The sequence below is a fragment of the Toxoplasma gondii genome, chromosome VIIb (assembly GCF_000006565.2).
Source record: "Toxoplasma gondii ME49 chromosome VIIb, whole genome shotgun sequence".
Lineage (NCBI taxonomy): Eukaryota > Apicomplexa > Conoidasida > Eucoccidiorida > Sarcocystidae > Toxoplasma > Toxoplasma gondii.
The window spans coordinates 3,037,815-3,056,446 of NC_031475.1; the positions used below are offsets into that span (position 1 = coordinate 3,037,815).

General features: G+C 51.7%; 2 protein-coding genes across 2 annotated transcripts; one reads left to right on the forward strand and one right to left on the reverse strand.

Moving 5' to 3' along the window:
- Positions 1-210: 210 nt before the first annotated feature.
- Positions 211-11,699, reverse strand: TGME49_258990 (bromodomain-containing protein). Its single transcript, XM_018781200.1, has 10 exons — positions 10,692-11,699; positions 8,776-9,691; positions 8,270-8,407; positions 7,876-7,935; positions 6,985-7,409; positions 5,002-6,538; positions 3,712-4,340; positions 2,754-3,377; positions 1,527-2,025; positions 211-966 (listed from the first exon to the last, which is right to left on the reverse strand). Exons 1-10 carry the CDS (start codon positions 11,021-11,023, stop codon positions 625-627), a joined length of 5,502 nt encoding a protein of 1,833 aa, XP_018637035.1. The 5' UTR covers positions 11,024-11,699; the 3' UTR covers positions 211-624.
- A 3,573-nt stretch (positions 11,700-15,272) lies between these two features.
- Positions 15,273-18,340, forward strand: TGME49_258980 (hypothetical protein; the record flags this gene model as incomplete). Its single annotated transcript, XM_002365071.1, has 5 exons — positions 15,273-15,673; positions 16,129-16,244; positions 16,595-16,797; positions 17,182-17,414; positions 17,929-18,340. The coding sequence occupies 5 exons, from the start codon at positions 15,273-15,275 to the stop codon at positions 18,044-18,046; spliced, it is 1,071 nt and encodes a 356-aa protein (XP_002365112.1). The 3' UTR covers positions 18,047-18,340.
- Between the last annotated feature and the right edge of the window lie 292 nt (positions 18,341-18,632).

The window sequence follows — 18,632 nt, forward strand, 5'->3', positions numbered from 1 at the left end:
CAACAGCGAAAGGCAGAAGACACGAAGAAAAGTAAGAGAAGACTGCGTAGCAAACGAGAAAAACAACTTGAAAAGCGGATGACGGTATGACGACAGTCAGTGTGTTTCCGACAAGAAACCAACCTTTAATGGACAAGACAGAAGCCGTGTATAGGCAAATATATACGCACCGCTGCAACAGAAAACATATATATATATATATATATATATGCCCTTGGACACAACACGAGGACTGTATCGAAAGAACGCCTTTGGCATTTCCGACAGTCGAAGGAGCGTCTCTGTTTCGTCGGGCCTTTGCTGACGATGTTGCTCTCTCCTCGTCCTGCACTTTCTTTCGCCTTGGCTTCCGCTGTTTTTTCACAACCCTGTTCAGCTGCGCGGTCTCGCGACGGTTTCTTCGTCCTCCATGAGCTCGTCGCCTCTCTTTACGCTCTTGCATTTGCAGCTGTCGCGTCCGTCTCCTCAGAGCACAGCTGCTGCGGTGTACATACACCCGAGTTTTGAACGTCGTGTCTCTCGCCCCGAGGTGTCGCTCTGCTGCGGCCTCTGCTCGGAGGCATCGACTTTGCATCAGAACGCCAGTGTCTAACGACTGCGAGCAAGCACCAGCTTAGACAGACTTTAATTTTGTGCGGTGTGTACTAGACTTTTTAGATGGACTTGAAGGGAGCTATCTTGACAGCTTGTTCTCCCCCGCGTTCGCGGCAGGAGAGCGACGGAGAGAGGAAGCGGAAGAGCCGCGGGGGGACTGTCTCCTCCTTCGCTCTCCTCCTCCCCCTGGTGTCTAGACACCTGAGCGCGGAAGGGACTTGCCGGGAGAGACTCGAAGACGCTGAAGGTGAGAGACGAAAGAGGCGACTGGGAGAAATGAAGAAGATGGACAGAAAGCACCTGAAGCTGCAGGTGACCCATGAAAGGAAATGAGTGCGTTGTGACGGCGTATCGCCACAGAACGCATGAAGCCTGAGACACAGCCACCGAACAACAAAAAAAACGATTTCTGCAGTCTTCTTCTCTCTCTGCGACCTAACGCGACGCTCGTTTGCCGTCGATCTGTGTCAAGACACAGAGCCACAAAAACGCATACAGTCACAAAGGCACATCTACATGTAAAACGCGACCGAGACACACGTATGCCGGGAGAAATAAGTCCCTATTTCTCTGTCGATAGAGAGATGATATGTGCATCTGAACTGAGACGCCTGTGTTCTTCTCTCGACCGAAGAGAACAACAGACACTCCTTGTCGCGTTCCCCTCCCAGCGGTGTCTGGATCGGTATCCTTCGCAAACCAGCGGTGTTGTCCAGTGAGGGGCAGGTGAATGTACACTGTAGACCGGCAAGACTCGTCTCAGACACGAAGCGCCTCTCTCCAGCCTGCGTAGAGTGACATTTAGACCAAGGTGTACAGTTGCGAGGCATGTCGCTCGACAGGACGCACACCGTGACGAACGCCTTCCGAGGCAGAACCTTTTCGACTGGAGACGGCTCTGAACAGCCTTCTGGAAACGCAAGACGGCTTACATCGTGGAGATGGAATTGTCGGGGAGGAAAGATCATCAATCCGTTTGCTGTCTGACTTAAGCTGCTTTCGCGCACAGTGGCAGCAGCCGCGCTTCTCTCTCCCCTGTCTCTGTCGCACCGGCTCGACTCTGAGGTCTCCCCGCCATCGCTGCATGCGCCCCCTCCAGGCCTTTCTTCTCGCACTGCGTCCGATGCGAGCTGTCCCCTCGCCGTCTCCGCTTCCTCTTGATCTGAAAGAAGCGCGGCGTCTAAACAAACAGCTGGACACCGCCATTCGGCGTCTCCACAGAGGCGCGCAGACCCTCGACTCTCCTGAGAGGACAACGAGAGTTCTCTTCCCTCGCCTGTCTCTACCAGCTGGCGCAGACGCGCAAGGAATCTGAGGCGCTTCTCCGCGAGCTCTCCGTGGACGGGAGAAGGAAGAAAAGAAAAAGATGCCTCAGACGAAGAAGAAACTGGGAGGAAAGGCGAGGCGTCTGAGATCGCTGCGGCGAGTGTCCTGAACATAAAAACGACAGAACAGAAAAGCATCCGCAGGCAAAGAGACAACAGAGAAAATGAAATGTGGACTCACAAAGAGGACGGAAAAAGAGAAGTCATGCAGAACGGACAGGGCTGAAGACGCGACACAGCAGGCATGGAAGGAACCGGGAACGAGAAAGTGGAGGTCGACGGTAGTCAGACAAAGAAAGGAAGAAGAAAGACATTGGATGACAGGAACCGGAGGAAAAAGAGGAAGAGAGATGCAGCAGGGAAGCGAAAACACACGGCAGACGAGGGCGAAGAGAAGACGAGGGAGGACAGAAGAGAGAGCAACGGGAGATCAGGAACAAACTCCGACAGAGAAGAGAAAATTACACGATGGCCAAGGTTTCACCAAGACGACGAAAAGGAAGACAGCAAAGAATGGCAAAGCGAGTGCAGAGAGAGAAACATGCAGGTGACACAAATACGAAGATCAGCAGAGGCCAGCACACAGCGAAAGGAGAAGAAAACAGACCCCAAACGAGAGAAAATCCAAAAGGGCAAAGCCCACACGAAGGGGCTGCTTCGCCGCGAGAAAAGAAAACGCAAAGTATAGGCGTCTGTGTACATACACCCCGAAGACAAACTCCCTTCGTGGGGAAACCAAAGAGCAGGCACCCCAGTCCGCAGGAAGAAGGTCGTTCTGATGACACGGAGATTTCGCGTTGTGTCTGCGTTTTTGAGTTTACGGCAACAACTCACGAAAGAGCCTTTCGCTCCTCTTCCGCCATCGCAAGCAGGCCACCCGCCTCTCCCCACAGTTCTTCGGCATCTCCTTCTCGCTCTTCCAGGTCTGTCTCTGCCTCTCTCGGGACTGGACCGCCGGATTCACCGCCGCAGCGCTCTCCTCCCTCCCGGTTTTCTCGCCTTCTCTCCTCCTGCGTCATGCGGCGAACGCAGCCGAGAAGCTCCGACAACCCAGCGCCCGCGGCCGCCGCCTTCAGAGAGGCCACCGGCAAGCTTGGCTGACGAAGATGGAAAGCGAGGAAGATGTCTAAAGCATGTTCGTCCTCGCTGCTTTCCGCGCAATGTCTTCTCGCCTCGCTCTCGCTGTGTCGCACCAGCGAATCGCGAAACGCGAGGAACGCAAGCCGCGTGAGACACACGGGTCTCCCGCAGGCGACAGACTCCACACCCCCCAGTTCGAACGTCTCCTCTTGACACCACAAACTTCCTCCAACTGAAGACAAAGAAGACGAAAGCGACGGAGCGAAAGGAGAAGAAGACGGAGAAGGCGAGGGAGAAGAAAGAAGAGAAGGAGAAGACGCTGCGAGTTTTGGAGGAAGAGGAGATCTAGGGAGAAGCGAGAACGACGACGCTCGGAGTCTGCGGGAGAACAGATGGAGAAAAAACACAAAGGAACCTTCGTCTCTACATCCAGACATGGAGCGCGACAGGTGATGTCTTTCTATGTACGCAAAAACAGGCCGCACCGAGGAAGTCGAGTGCTCCGCTGTGTTGGTCGACAAAGAAGAGAGAAAAGAACTTTCTGCTGCATTAATTGGTATTTCTACAACCCACGGTATACCACGGTTTCGTGGATGTCGAGTAACTCGGTGCTAAATCCCTTTTTTCATGTCGTTTTTGAAGTTCAATTCTGCATCCAAATTTTCAAAGCAATGTTGAATATACTCGAGACTCGAAAACGCAAGCATCTCACCTCAACGAAAGGCCTGCTCGCTCCGAGGGAGAGAAGTTTGAGAGGTCAGAGCTGTACGGGATGCGGAGACGCAGAAGGCCCCGGGCCGTGGCGCATGCAGATTTCCGATGTGAGGCTCTCTCTCCGTTTTGGGGAAACTTCCTTTTTCTCCCCGTCCCGCTGCAGCCATCCATTCCAGAAAGGCCTTCTCTCTCCTCGCTCTTCCTTTCTGTGTCTTCCACTTCGCTGTTGCGCTCGTCTGCCAGCGCAAACCAGCAGGAGAGCGCCGACCGTCTCGCCGACATGTCACTCTCTCCCTGTCTCCCACAGCCTTGTTCACACTTGCTTTCGAAGGCAGATGAAGAAAGAGCTGAAGCAGACGCTGCGTCGCGAGAGCGAGCTTCAGAGGGAGGTTTCACAGAGAAGCGGATTTTTGGAAAGACAACAGAAGACTCGCTTCCAGGTGCCGAAACTGCCTGAGAGACCGGTTTCGGATCTGGATGAGGCGCAGAAGAGGGAGGAGAAGAGGAGGAGACGGAAGCAGAAGACTTGTGCGCGGCCTCCCTTTCTCGCTCTGTCTTCATGAAAGTATTCCTCGTCACGAGATACTGAAGCATGTCACTGCCGTCTCCCAGAGAGGTTTTCTTCCTCTGCAAAGAAAAGACACCAGGGCAATGCTCTCGCTGCAAGGAGGATCGGCGATCCAGACCTTTCTCACTCAAATCGGAGGCACCAGGATCCTAGCGCTGAAGAAACTATTGGCGAGGGCAAGCAAACTTGACGAGACCCACAGAACCAAGCTCTCTACAAATCTACAAAATGCATGCCAATGCCCGGGGAAGTCCATTCTGCAGAAACATCGCATGCAGACGCGAAAACTGTGACATAAAAATGCAGCTTGGACTCCAACGTGCATCTCTACATGCCATGCACACACACACACACATTCTCAAAAAACAACTCGTACAGCAAAAGTAAATCTCGAAAGAGAGACATAACTGTGCCGGACGCGTGAGATGGTTGCAGTGTCTGTCCACTGTGGGCGTTTCTCGCGGTCTGCGTGTCTCTGCCTCAACGTTTGACTCGAGGAGCGTCGTGTATCTGCATCTGCGCTCTTTCTTCCACCACCAAGAAGGAACCGATGCTCTGAAAAGCCTCAACAACTCGAGAAAGCGTCGGAATCTCAGCTCTGCTCTTTCCCTCCTGTCTGTTCTGTCGCTTGGCAGCCCAGTTAAGTTTGCGTCCATTTCCAGGTTCAAAGAAGACATGAAAAGCGAGTGTTTCTCCCTCGCCGTCTCTCCTCGCCTTTACCTCGTCTCGCGGGCCAAAGACTTTGTCGCCCTCTGTCGGCCGCCAGCCGAGGAGGAGAACCTGCTGGCCAGGCGCCTCCTCAGGTGTCTGTACAGCCGGCGCAGCGCATGTCGAAGCCGCAGAGACTGCCGCGAGAGAAATTCTGAGGGAGGAGGGAGAAGGCGGAAAGCGAACGGTGGAGTTCGGGACCGAGGCAGCGACTTTCTGATCGTCTCGCACATCGAGCGGACCGACTTTGTCTGGCGGAACTTGTTTTTGATCGAGGAGCTCAGAGACGCCCTTGTCGCCTGCGGAGAGACCCGATGAAACGCCACCGTCTTCAGAGACCGACGACGAGTTTCCTCCCAGTGGAGACAGAGGAAACGGAGGACCCGACGGATGCAGGGATGCTTGTGGCTCCCCTGAAGCAGAAAGAGAAGAAGAAAGAGAAGAAGACACAGCAGAAGAGAGAGTAGAAGAGAGAGTAGAAGAGAGAGTACAAGAGAGAGCCGGCGCAGAGGCTGTAGGTTGAGGAATCGGAATGACGTCTGCAGGCAGTTGAATGGCTTGGTCGTTCTCAGGACAAGCGGGAGGGTGACCTGGAAAGGGTTGCAGAGACGGCGGGAAGAACGCGCCGTCGTCGCCTCCATCTGAACTGCCTCGACGTCTCGCTTTGCGGTCTGAGTGTCTTTTCTCCTTCTTCTCTTTCTTCTCTTTCTTCTCCTTCTTCTCCTTCTTCTCTTTCTTCTTCTCCTTCGACCGCATGTGAGCGCGTGCTTCAGCCTCGGGGGCAAAGTGAGGACTGCCCGTCTCCGCGTCGCCTCCCTGGGAGGAGAAGGAAGAAGACAGAGGTTCCGAAACGTTCTCTTCTCTCCGCCCTGCAGACTCGTCGAGCGCAACAGCCACGGAACCTCTCACTCCGCTCCCAAGCGCTGCCTTCTCCAGCTCGTTCTGCCCTTCCGCTGCGACTGAAAAGCCTTCGTTCGTCGCTGGACCTACGCCTTGTGCGCCTTCCTCCGCGCCGCCGACAGACGCACTCCGCTGGTCCGTCGCAAGAAGTCCGACGACGTTCGCCACACAAGGCGCTCCTCTCGCTTCAGGCAGAGAAGAAGACGAGGACGACAGACAAGAAGAAGACGAAACAAAAGAAGAAGACGAAACAAAAGAAGAAGACGAAACAGAAGAAGAGAGAGAAGAAGAAGACGAAGACGAGAGAGAAGAAGACGAAGACGAGAGAGAAGAAGACGAAGACGAGAGAGAAGACGAAGACGAAGACGAGAGAGAAGACGAAGACGAAGACGAGAGAGAAGAAGAAGAAGACGAGGGAGGAGGAAGAGGTGAGGACATCTGTTCCTCACGTTCTTGAGTTGGAGCGGCGGGAGAGGACAGAGAAATGCTTTCACAAGCAGGAAGAGACGAGGCGAGGGGAAGAGCCAGAGAAACGTCTGGAGTCACTGGAGAAGGCGACGGAAGCGAGGCGTCGGCAGGGACCTCCTCATTCCGGGAAGACACCTCATCATCTAACGCTTCTTCTCCAAAGATGTCCGTGACAAGCGTCCTACAAAGAAAACAAAAGAGAAACTGAATTTCACAAACTAAAACCGGGGAGTGCATCTGATGGCGACGTGCCAACGGCCCCCTCCAGAGTTGTCTCTACGTACGCATGCATCCTGAAACATCCATACATATACATATATACAACAATACATCCACATATATATATATATATATAGATAGATAGATAGATAGATATAGATATGTATACGACCACTGTCAAAGGCTTGGCATTTTTCGATGAAAAGAAGCTGTACGTACACAGACTGGTGAGCCATTCATGCATTCCTGACGTCGATATATCTGCATCTCAATCGACGTCTGTTAACTACTTTTCGTATCAAACCAAACGCATTCACCGCATCTCCAAGAGTACAGAGAAATATGCATATTTCGATGCATCGCTGGAATTCCTGTAGACATGCCGATCCACTCGAGTTGTTCCCTCACCTGTACGTCGAGCTGTCGACAATTCCTCGCGGTCTTTCTCCTTTGCCCGTCTCTCGTTTTCCCCCTCCTTCCGGTGTCTCTGGACGCTCCGCTGCCTTCGGCTTCTCCCCGCTTCCTTCCTGTTGAGGCACTTGACCTTCTTTCACCCTCTGCAGAGAAGAAGAGGAAGAGGAAGACGAAGAAGAGGAAGACGCGGAAGGAGAAGAGGACGAAACAGAAGAAGAAGAGAAGGAAGTCTGCGGCTGGATCAGAGGGGAGCGAAGAACAGATTCAGCCTGCTTTTGTTGCTTGAACGCGGCAAAGACTTTCGGGGACCAGCGCCTCCACTTCTCCAAGAACTTCTCTTTCTGCCGCAAAGCGACTTCATGCAGCCAGCCGCATTCTTCGTCGTGTCGCGGATTGAACGTCATGCAATTATCAAAGACCTGAAAAACATATCCGCCTCCACCAATGTTTCTTACACCAAAAGAAACACCAGTACAAGCGTATATATATATATATATATATGCATGAATGCACGCATATATATACATATATACATATATATATGAATATATTTGATCTGAGCACACAGAAACGAACAGCTAGGTAGTACTTTACAGAGAGGGGCAACGAGTACGTTACTACCTACGCACAGACGAATGTACTGACGTACAATCTGACACAGCATGTGACGTTGTTTCCAAATAGGCAGCAATGCATGGAGACGAATCTAAATGCCTACCATCTGTTCACAGTTACATGTATATATATATATATATATAATGTCGACTTAAGCATGCAAGAATGATGCGTCTACACGCATGACAAGCGGATGAATTCGATCTTTTTGTGTCAGGCTGTTGAGGAGCAGCATGTCTGAGGGAAGAGAGAGGGCAAGCAGTTGCTCACTAGAAGAACGTCGTCACGGAACTCGTCAGGGTGCTCGTAGCAGCGAGAGCTGAGCTTTGTCTGAATGAGAGAAGCAACAAACGCGTGGACTTCCAGATGAGCGACTGGAGCGGCTTCTGTCTTTTTGCGCAGAACGTGAGACGCTGGACGCTGTATTCCGGCTTTTAAACGGAGAGGATCCGAGGCGGAAAGAAAAAACAGAAGGACGCGAGAAGAAGCGAAAAAGGGAGAAAAGGCGACGCATCCGCAGAAAGAGAGAAGCGAAGAGAAAAGGAACGGAGGGGGTGTAGAAAGACGAAGACGAGTGACAGCGTCTCCCTAGTTTTTTCGCTTTCCTCCCTAATTTTCTCTTTTTTTTGCCTGTTGGCGCGCGATGCAAGACTGAAACGCCCACCCAGATTGTGCCGTAGTCCATCGGTCGAGAAATGATTTTGGAGTAGTTCTCCTTGACGGCTTGCGGAAGCTCGGCAGAAGACATCACAGGAGTTCCGAAGAGGTACCCATACCGGTCGCTCTTCAGAGGTCGGACCATCTGAACAAGAAAAGAAAAAGCACAGACGAGAGGCATGACACGATCGCGACTGAGTTGCGAAGGAAGGAACCGCGACGAAAAGAGGGTGTGGTGAGAAGAAACGCGCTTTCTGGGCAGGGAGGGAGGGAGCCAGCGGCGAGAGAAATCGAGGAAACCCAGGAAAAGTGAAGCAACGAGCTTCGCGTCCAAATTAACAACGGCATGACACAGAGGAAAAGGAGACAAAGAGGCGAGGAAATGCTTGACGTCGAAACTGACAAGGAAAATGCAAAAACGATTGGGAGAAGTGAAGGGTGCATCTTCATCTCTCTGAATCGAACGACACCCGGAGAGAAGACGCGACCATCTCTCGAGAAGCGCTTGCGTACATAATCTTTGCAGTAGACCTGCCAGGTTTTCGCGCAGCCTGAGAGGAACGGATTTCCTTTCAAAGAGGCATGTAAACCTCTTTCTCCCGCTTTTCCGCTGTCACTGGTCCAAGTCTCCAACTTGGTGCCTTGGTCCCGAACAGACGCCTTCGAGTCTCCGACTGTCTCTCTTCCCCCCAAGGAAACTGCAGAAGAAGGAAAGGCAGGAAAAGCGGGTGAAGGGGATTCGGAAGGAGCAGAAGGAGAAGAGAGAGATGCGTGAAGGAGAGAAGAGGAATCCGTCGTGTGGGGAAGAGGTGAAGAGAGGGCGTGCGATTCCACTGTCAGAGGGGAGACGTTGGAAGAAAGCGAAGGGTGGGATGTCGAAACCGCAGCGGAGAAAGCAGACGGAGATGCGTCCAGAGCAGACTTTGAATCCTTCTTCGCTGGGTCAGCAGAAGAAGGTAGAGACGCGGATCCGGAGGACAGAGAATCTTGTGCTGAAGAAGACTGCTGAGACACTGCTGCTTCTGTCGGAGAGCAGGAGCTCGAGCCTGTCTCTGCTTGAGAGGAAGTTGCGCTCGGCTCTGTCGCATTCCTTTCCCCGACCTTCTCTTGCTTCTTCTCGCTCTGAGAGACCTCGGCTGGACAGACACTCGGCAGAGCATGCGTTCTGCTCTGTCTGCCTTTCTTCTCTTTTCCAGGGGCTGCGTCTGGGGGCTCTTTCGCCTCCTTGCATGGATCTCTTTCTTCCTGAGGAACTTCTGTTGGCTTTTCCCCCACTTGTGCTTTGAAGAAGTCGACGAAAGCTCGAATCGCCTTTGCAGACTTGTTTCCATCCTTCAAGAACTTGCACCACTCCTCGACGAACTTGTCTGCAGACTTCGCGCACAGTGACAAGACAAAGTCCCCTGCGGGGTTCCCCGGCCGATTGAAGCTGCGAACAAAGAAAAAGCAGAGAAAAGAGAGAGAACAAACGAGGAGATGGAGAGGCGTATGACGGAGATGGACGACAAAGGTGAGCGGAGAACAGGCGAGGGCAAGACAACAGCTGAGAAGCTTTACGGAGTACTAGAGAGAGACGGCGAGAGCGCGCGATGGAGAGAAGAAGGGAGAGACAGAAGGCAGGAGAGGTGGAGAAGAAGAGGCAGAAGATGCTCGACAGCGCGACATGGAGAGAAATACACAGAGAGACCGGAAAAACTAGAGCGGACAAGAGAAAGCGACAGAGAGAGATGTGAAGCAGAGAGAGCATCGAGAAGAACGAAATGAGGAACGAAGTATGTTCAAGCAAACTGGAGACACGGGGAGAGTTTGAAGAGGGGACCAGCGAGAAAACAGCAAGCACCGCGAGATGGGGAAACAAGGAAAGAAAGAGAAATTGTGATGAGGAAGGACGTCCCGACAGAGCAAAAACGCGAAGACACCAGATCACCCGTTCCTCCCTCTACAAGAGAAACCGTTTTTTCTTTTTCTCCGAGAGTCTCTTTGCCAAGCATGTCTTCCAATATCCTCGGGAATTCACGAATGCAGAGTCTCACAGCTCAAATAGAGTTCTACATGTCTTTAGTTCACTCAGAGCAAAGCAACGATATCGACTAGCCTGAATCGCATGTTTTGCAGGATCCACCACTCTCAGCTGTCTTGTAGGCGTTCCAGCGCGGCGTTGACGGTGTGAACAGGTGCAGACAGCAACAATGGGAAAGGTAAAAGTCTGTGTCTCGTGACTGGAGTTCGGCCCATGTCCGTCCCTAGTCCCTGTACCGCGAGAAATCAGAGAGAACTTTGGAGTCTGAATCTCGTCGCTGAACAGTTCTACTCCGGTGTCTGTCTGTGTGTGCCTCGTTTCTTCTCTCTCCCGTTGCATGCGTTTCTTCTGCTCGCTGTTCCTCATATCGGTTTCTTCCGTTATCCCCGTCCCTCTCGGGTGAACGTACAGCCTGCAGTTCGTGAAGATGAGAATCATATCTCGGAGGAAGTCGTCCTCAGTGCTGTAAGCGTTGTTTCTGAGTTTTTCCTCCATCGTCGTCAGGTCCATTGGATGTTTTATTAGATCGTAGTAGGTTGGACATTCCATCGCGACGACGTCAACGGGCTCGAGGAAGAGATGGAAATCTTTGCAGCGTCTGCATGCGTCGATTATCCCTGCAAACTTCCGCTTCAAGTGGCGAGGCAGCGACCCAGTGGAGCCAGAGGAGGAAGCGAAAGAAGCAGAGGAGTCCGGATCGCGTACCCCCTGCGAGAGAGGGGGAAGAGGAGGAGGCTCCATGGTGCCGGAGGCGCGGAGAGCATGCGCCAGAGAGAGAAGAATGGAGATCGGAAGGTGGATTTGAGGGAGAGAAAAGGGTGGATGAAGGACGCGAGAAGCCTCTTAAAGAGAGAGAAGAGTGGGGAACAGGACGCGAAGCATCTTGGAACGACGAGGGAGGCGAACAGAAAAGGCGAGATACTGAGGTTGCGCGTTGCGAGTGCACGTGGATGTCGAAAGGAAGAAGAAAGGGAACGCCGAAACGGCGCGAGAAAAAGAGAGAGGACGCAGGAGTTGGAGAAAACAAAAGAGAAACTGAGAACGAGACGAAAGAGGCCAAGAAGATAGTCGGGCGCTCCGAAAAAGCAAACAGCGCCTTCCTAGCCAGCCAATGGCCAGACAGCTGAGAATTTGTGGTGCACGAGCCGGCCAGAGAGATCAACGCGTTCATGCGACAAGGAGAGGCGAGAAGAAGCCGCGAGGAAGCAAGAGAAGAAAGGACCTGCCCGAGAAAGACTGAACCGGGGAGGAAAACGCCAGAGGCAAAAACGCCTCCCGTCAACTCTGTGCCTGGGATACACACTGCATGCCGACAGAAAGGGAGAAAGTGAGATCAGCCGCTCTTCTCCAGGAGTCACATGTTCGGACAGTTCGGAGGAATTCCTCAAACGTACAGGAAGACGGGAGAGCCAGAGCGTCACCGGAAAGGACTCACAAGAAAAAAGAAAAGGATCTCCAGAAAAAAAAAACAAATTCCTCAACTGCTGCATGCGCGGCAAGCTGGAGCGCGAACCCCCGTGGAAACCATGAAAATGCCCTCCCAACAAAAAAAAGGAAGCACGCGGGTGTATGTACACCGCAAAAGTCACCGGAAAACAAGAGAGAAGACACAAGCAGCGACGCATCAGGTTGACGGAAAAAAAGTCTTCACAAATTCCCCGAAAAAACTTATTTTGCATTTTTTTTCTACATACACCTGTTGACATGCATCTGTCTACGTGTGGCGACAGACGTATGTGTGTAGAATTGCATGTACTAATGTATGCATATATCTTCATATAAATAAAAATATAATATATTTATATATATATATATATATTTATATATATCGGGGGAGTGTGCACGTTTTTGTATACGCGCGTTGCTCTAGCGCTTCTGTGCGGATATATAAGGCGGCCGTCGCAGATGGGGTCGGCTGTCGAGCGGGTCCGGCACCGAGCCTGCCTCCAGCATGCCCTTGTTGCTTTTTCTCTTCCTTCTCTCTGCTCTTTTTCTCTCCCTCTCGCGCCTTCTCCACTCTGCGCCAGAGCGAAGAGTAGCTCCTTCTGCAGCACGACCCACAAAAGCGTCTCTGCAGACTCCGAAGGCTCTTTTGTCAGTTCAGAGCTCATTCAGCAAACAACTGCGCACATGTAGACATATACACTTTCGTCCCAACTCACCTACACTGGTCCTATCAACGCATCCTGAAAATACTTATTTTATTATGTATATATATATATATATATATGTATGTATGTATGGAAATCGAAGTGAACGTAGAGACACCTGTACACACGCGGTGATATAGAGATCGATAAATATGTATATATATATATATATATATGCATATGTATTTCGGATGCGGCGTATGAAACGGACGCGTTCAGGGTGTCGCTTGTGTATTTGAGGAGTCGATTGTCAGCGCGTATAGTCTTCCGCTGAGGCATTTTTGGTATCTGTTGAGACGCAGAGGCGAACATGTTCTTGGCCGCTGTCGACGTGCCTCTCCCTTCTTTCCAGATGCGAAATCCATTTGAAACAGCGACGTTCTGAGATTTTCTTATCCTTTGTGTGCGAAGAATCCTCTCTTCCAGAACACAAAGAGAGTCGTCTCTACCATGCCGCACCACCCTGGTACCCTTTTGCTTTCAATGAAAAAAAAATTTTCTGGCATGTCTTTGCATATGCATGCCTTTCTACCTTCGATAAAGCTACAAGGCTACACCTATATATATCTCCACGTATATTCATACATAAATATATACATAGACATAAATATATGCACATACGTAAACTCATATATATATATATATATATATATATATATGTTTTTTCTATCAGTATACAGCACAAGTCAACGAGACATCAACAGCTATCTCGACATCCGTGTACGACTACCTTTGTTGACATGGATCGATACATGTGTGAATAATATATGCTTGTGAAGACATATATGCATAAAAACTCTAATTTCAGCACAGAGAGAGACCCCAAGACAAGGTGCACAGTGTGTGCCGACAGTCTTCGCGTACCACAGGGCGGGACTGTCTAATTATGACAGTCTCAAATTCTATCGCCAGCCATTGCCTCTGTTTTTAGACGCATGGCGTTCAGTGGGGGGTCTATTTCTCTACAACGTATCATTTTCACAAATATATTTAAACATGTGTAGTATACAGAAACAACTCAGACTTTAGAATATATATATGTATATATCTTCTAAAGATATATATATATATATATATCTATATGTGTATATATCTTCTAAATATATATATATATATATGTATATATCTTCTAAATATATATATATATATATATATGTATATATCGTTGGTGTTTGGAGGAGATAGCTTGGACTTGAGCAGAGACCGTGCAAATGAGGTTCCTTCCTTACTGCGTTTCTTCTGGAGCGCGAGACGCGTGTGAGAGAACAGCGATGTCTTCAGAAGGAGCAGGAAGCGAAACAGGAGGAGCAGGTGTGATGTGTCTATTGCGCAAAAGGCGCGAAAAAATCGTTACACTGCCGTCGGGGAACGCTGGAAATCGATCCCAACGCACTTGTGTCTCTAGGCAAGGACCGAGACAAGGGCGCCTCGCCTATCGCTACCGAGCTTCGATTTCCCCACCGTTTCACAAACAAGAAGGACTTTCTTTTCCTTTCCTGTTTCACGATAGGGCTGTTAAGACCGCAATCCACCCAGACGAGAAAGTCTGCCGTTCTGCATGTTCTTCGCGTCAACGCGGTTGAGGTGACTCTCCACCCGCCACCGCGAAATTCGGGTATATATACACCGCAGCTTCCCGTTTTTCCTTGCGACTCACCGGTCAGAAAAACGAGAAAATGAGATTTACGAAATGGCCGAGTCTCTTCTCGTTCCCCGTTTTCCGCATGTTACTGGGGTCCGTCGCGCGACTTCTCTGCGCCGCACTGCACTCTGCATGCACGGTTCTTTTCTCCCCTTTCATCCCGTTCCGGCGCAGAGCCTTCTTTGCTTCTTCCGTTGTCTTTCTCTGCCCTCCACTCGCGCCACATGCCTCTCTTATTCTTTGCCTCGCGGTCTTGGCTTTCGCTCTTCTCTGCTGAGCGCTCCGGTGAAGAAAATCTCTCCGTTCTCTTCTGTGTCTCCTGACCGGTCGGCCTCATCCCCTCACAGCACGAGCGACTTCTGCGCTCACCATCGACGGCACTTTCTTGATTTTACGCTTCTCTCTTTGTTCTCGCGGCTTTCCCTCACGTCTCTCCTCTTGTCAGCCTCTCGTTTCCTTCGCTGCTGCTTTCCGTCGCGCGCTTCTGCAGGTTGTGGCGTCCCTTGCTCGGCCTGCTTCTGCCGTGCACATGCCTCTCTTGTTTTCAACAGCCTCTTTTCTTTTCTCGCCTTTCTCTGTTTCGCCGACACTGCGTCTCCGTCAACTCTTCGCGCTTTCCTCCTCTCTCGCGCGCGCGCGCCTCGAGACTCGGAGCTCGACCACTCAGCTTCGTCGGCACGCCTGTCTCCCGCCTCTCCCGCCTCTCGTTCGCGGCACATGCATCTGCATAGAGAGCAATAAATAAATGCATGTATAAATGTAAACGCGGATATATGTGAACTTCTTTGTTTGATTACATGCAAGTCTCGTAAGGGAGTCCTAGGTACTGACGCGGCGGTGCGTCCTTTTTTTCGCCTGCATTTCACCCTTCTTCTCCCTCGCCAGCGACGCGCGCGTTTTTCCAGAAAGAAAAGTCGAAGACGCCTGGACGCTTGCTTCTTCACACAAAGAAGATAACCTACACGTTCTATTCCTCTTTTCTCACTCTTCTTTGTCTACTTCCCTCTGTACTCCCTGTTCTCTTTCGCCATTCTTTCTCCCTGCTCGTTTTTCTCTCGCTGTTTCTCTCTTCCCCTTCGCATCTCTCTGTGTGAATCCTCCTCTTCCTCTTCCACTCTTTGCTTTTCTTCACCCTCTACCTTCTCCCCCTCTCCGCGGTCTTCTTCACTACAGGTCCACTTCTTCTTCGCATGCGAGGATGATGGGCGTTCCTCCGGCGACAGGCGGCAGCCTGGCCTCTGGCGAAGCGCGAAGTTTGCCGAGTCCATCCAGCTCTTCGTTTTCTTCGTCCTTCGCTTCTTCGGCCTCAGCTTCAGAGCCTGCTGCTGCTTCGAGCGCCGCGAGTGCGTCTGGCCAGCAGGGCGCTGCCGCTGCGCAGACCACCGGAGGCCAGTCTTCACTGTCGGCCTCCGTCGCCTCTTCGCTTCCCGACAAAGATCATGTTTGCCAGCTTCTCCTCGACCTCTGCGTCCTGGAGAAACGCGAAGCGGCTCTTGCAGACCTCTCGAAAAGACGCGAGCAGTACCCCGACCTCGCTCCCCTGTTGTGGCACAGCTTCGGCACCATTGCCGCGATTCTGCAGGAAATCATCGCCATCTAGTAAGCGTGCGGCCACCGCCATACTCACATCCACCTGACTCTCCATATATATATCTCTATATCTATCTATATATGTATATATATATATATATATATATAATCTTGCGGTTATTTACTCTCTCTACGCAGCTTACCGTATATACATATATATATATATATATATATTCAGAGAGAGAGCTATATCTATATGCATATATATATATATATATATATGCGTGCAGGATATCTATGCATATCCACTGTGTACGATTGAGTGTATGTATACGGGGAGATACACCTATAGTTAGACGTTAAATGCCGGTGTCGTTTGAAAGGATCTGCAGGGGGGAAAGCAGTGATGGTCGCACGAGACCGGCGAGTATGAAACGAAGAAGAGAGCGCGGATGAGCTCTCGCATTTGATTTGGCATGTAAGTTCACCTGTTTTTGTTTTCATGTGATCTGTTGGTTTTTCAGTCCGTGTCTCTCGCCTCCCACCTTGACTGCTGCGGCCTCGAACCGCGTCTGCAACTCCCTCGCGCTTCTGCAGTGTGTCGCGTCTCATCCAGATACGCGACAGGCGTTTCTCAACGGTAGGGAGCCTGCGGGAAGACGCGAGGGAGAGAACAGCAAAGAGCGAGTCCGAGCAGAACGGAGAGGACAAGAAAGCGACAAGGGAGAGAAAGAGAATCCGCGACGGAGGCGGAGAGAGCGGAAGGTCAAGGGGAGGAAGCAAACCAGCAGAGGGAGAAGAAGAACGAGAAGATGCGCGGTGCAAGAACCCAGGAAGGGGAAGAGGGAGAAGAGAGAGGAGGTAGCGGAGGAGCCTGGTGAGGCAAATGAGACGATGGAAATGAGGGATGAAGCTCAAAAAGAAGCGAAGGAGGAGGGCAGAGGAAATGAAATGGAACATGAAGACTGCGAATCTTGTTTTTATTTTCAGCGCACATTCCGCTGTTCCTCTACCCGTTTCTGAATACTGTCTCCAAGACCCGGCCTCTCGAGTATCTTCGGCTGACATCGCTCGGGGTCGTCGGAGCTTTGGTTAAGATCGACGACGCAGAAGTTATCAACTTTCTTCTCCAGACTGAAATCATTCCGCTGTGTCTGCGAATCATGGAGACAGGCTCGGAGCTCTCCAAAACGGTGAGTCTGCGTAACGGCAGGTCTGCTCGTCTGTCTCCCCTCATCGTCCAGAGCCTTCCTGACTTGTCTGTCAATGCCTCTGGGTCTTGACCGCTCTATATCACATTGTCTCTGACGAGCTCCGAGTCATCTTTGCTTTCCGTGCATCTCGGCTTCTGTTGTTTTCACACTGACTTCCCCGTCCGTTTCCTCGCTGCGACCTTTGTCTGTTTCGTCTCCCATCTCATCATTGACGTCTGCTCCGTCTTTCTCGTCTTCTTCGTCTCCCCTTCTCCTGGTCCGTTCCCTCCGTGGTTTGGTTCTTCTTCTTCGTCTCCCCTTCTTCGTCGGCTTCTCGCTGCATCGGTCATCGTACCTTCCCCGTTTCGCCTGCGCGCTCTGCAGGTCGCGACGTTCATCGTCCAAAAGGTTTTGCTCGACGACGTCGGTCTGTCGTACATTTGCGCGACGGCGGAGCGGTTCTACGCCGTCAGCACTGTGCTGTGCAACATGGTCTCTTCGCTCGCAGAGTGCCCGCCTGCCCGACTGTTGAAACACGTCATTCGCTGCTACCTCAGATTGACCGACAACGACCGGGCGCGGGAAGCTCTCAAACAATGCTTGCCAGACGCTCTCAAGTACGCCGGAAGAACAAAGGAAGTCACCGCCTGGAGCGAAGGCGAGAGGCCGAGAGACAAGCGAAGCTATCGGCAGAGGAGGCGCGGAATAAGAAAGCAGAAAGAAGGAGAGAGAGAGGAACGAGAGGGAGAGAGAGAGGAACGAGAGGGAGAGAGAGAGAGGAACGAGAGGGAGAGAGAGAGGAACGAGAGGGAGAGAGGGTGATGGGGCGGGAAGGAGCTGGAGCTGAACTGGCAGAGACCTGTGACGCTTTCGTGAATGCGAGCGGAGGAGTATGGCCACAACAAACGAGAGAGAAAAACGGATGCGAAACAAGCTCGAGATGGAGGTGAAGAAGGCAGACGAAGCGAGAGGAAGCGAGAGAGGCGAACGGAAGGCGAAAGGCAGAGAAGGCAGAATCGCGGGAGAGAAGCGAGCTGTTCTGGGGACATGGCGTGGATGAGAGAGGGAAGGTAATTACGGTTGGTGATCTTTCCTCGGACTTCTCTGTGCGTCTGTCTGCCGTTTCTTCAGAGACGCGACGTTTCACGCAGCGTTGCAAGACGAGCCTCTGACGAAAAAATGGCTGCTCCAGCTTCTCCAGGCAGTTGCCCCGAGCGAGGTCCACAACGCCGCAGCTGTGCAGTCTTGAACGAGCTGGTGCTGAACGAGCTGGTGCAGAAAAAGCAGGGAAGTACGAGACGCGAGAGGCGGAAGCGGAGGAAGTACGAGACGCGAGAAGCAAGAGCGACCAAGGAGGTGCAGAACGAGAGGAGACAGACAGAGACAGAGAGACAGAGAGGGAGCCAATCAGCTACGCAGAAGGTGTGCCTGTCGAAGAGAAAAGAATGCGTACTTCTTTCAGGTGAACTATGCCGAAGTGAAGGGGTTTTCGTGGAGGCGCGAACTGCCTTTTCAACATCTGAGTTTGTGTAGTGTGAAGCCCAAGGAGTGTGTCGTGCGGACTTGTATGGAAGCGTGGAGGGAGAGCGGAAAGAAGGTTGTGCAATTGAAGCTTTTCAAAGGGCGTTTCTAGATGGAAAAACGGAGAAAACGGTCTCCAGTGTCGCAGGGCACCCACACCTGTGAGAGACTCTCGGTGCTTTCGCCTGTCGGGAACTTCCCCCCCCCCCCCCCACCCCGACAGTCTCACCAGTGCGCCAGACACCTGCTGATGAACTGTCAACGAATTTACAAGACGCGAAAGGTTCGACTGGGTGTACGTTTTCGCGATTCCT

Excerpts from the sequence above, each read along its gene's own strand:
- TGME49_258990 (XM_018781200.1), bottom strand. The coding sequence starts at position 11,023 with ATGGAGCCTCCTCCTCTTCCCCCTCTCTCGCAGGGGGTACGCGATCCG. Across the intron at positions 9,692-10,691 it reads ATCTTCACGAACTGCAGGCT|CTTCAATCGGCCGGGGAACC; the intron begins GTACGTTCACCC and ends CTTTGTTCGCAG. Across the intron at positions 967-1,526 it reads GACAATTCCATCTCCACGAT|GCTTCATGCGTTCTGTGGCG; the intron begins GTAAGCCGTCTT and ends GCTGTGTCTCAG.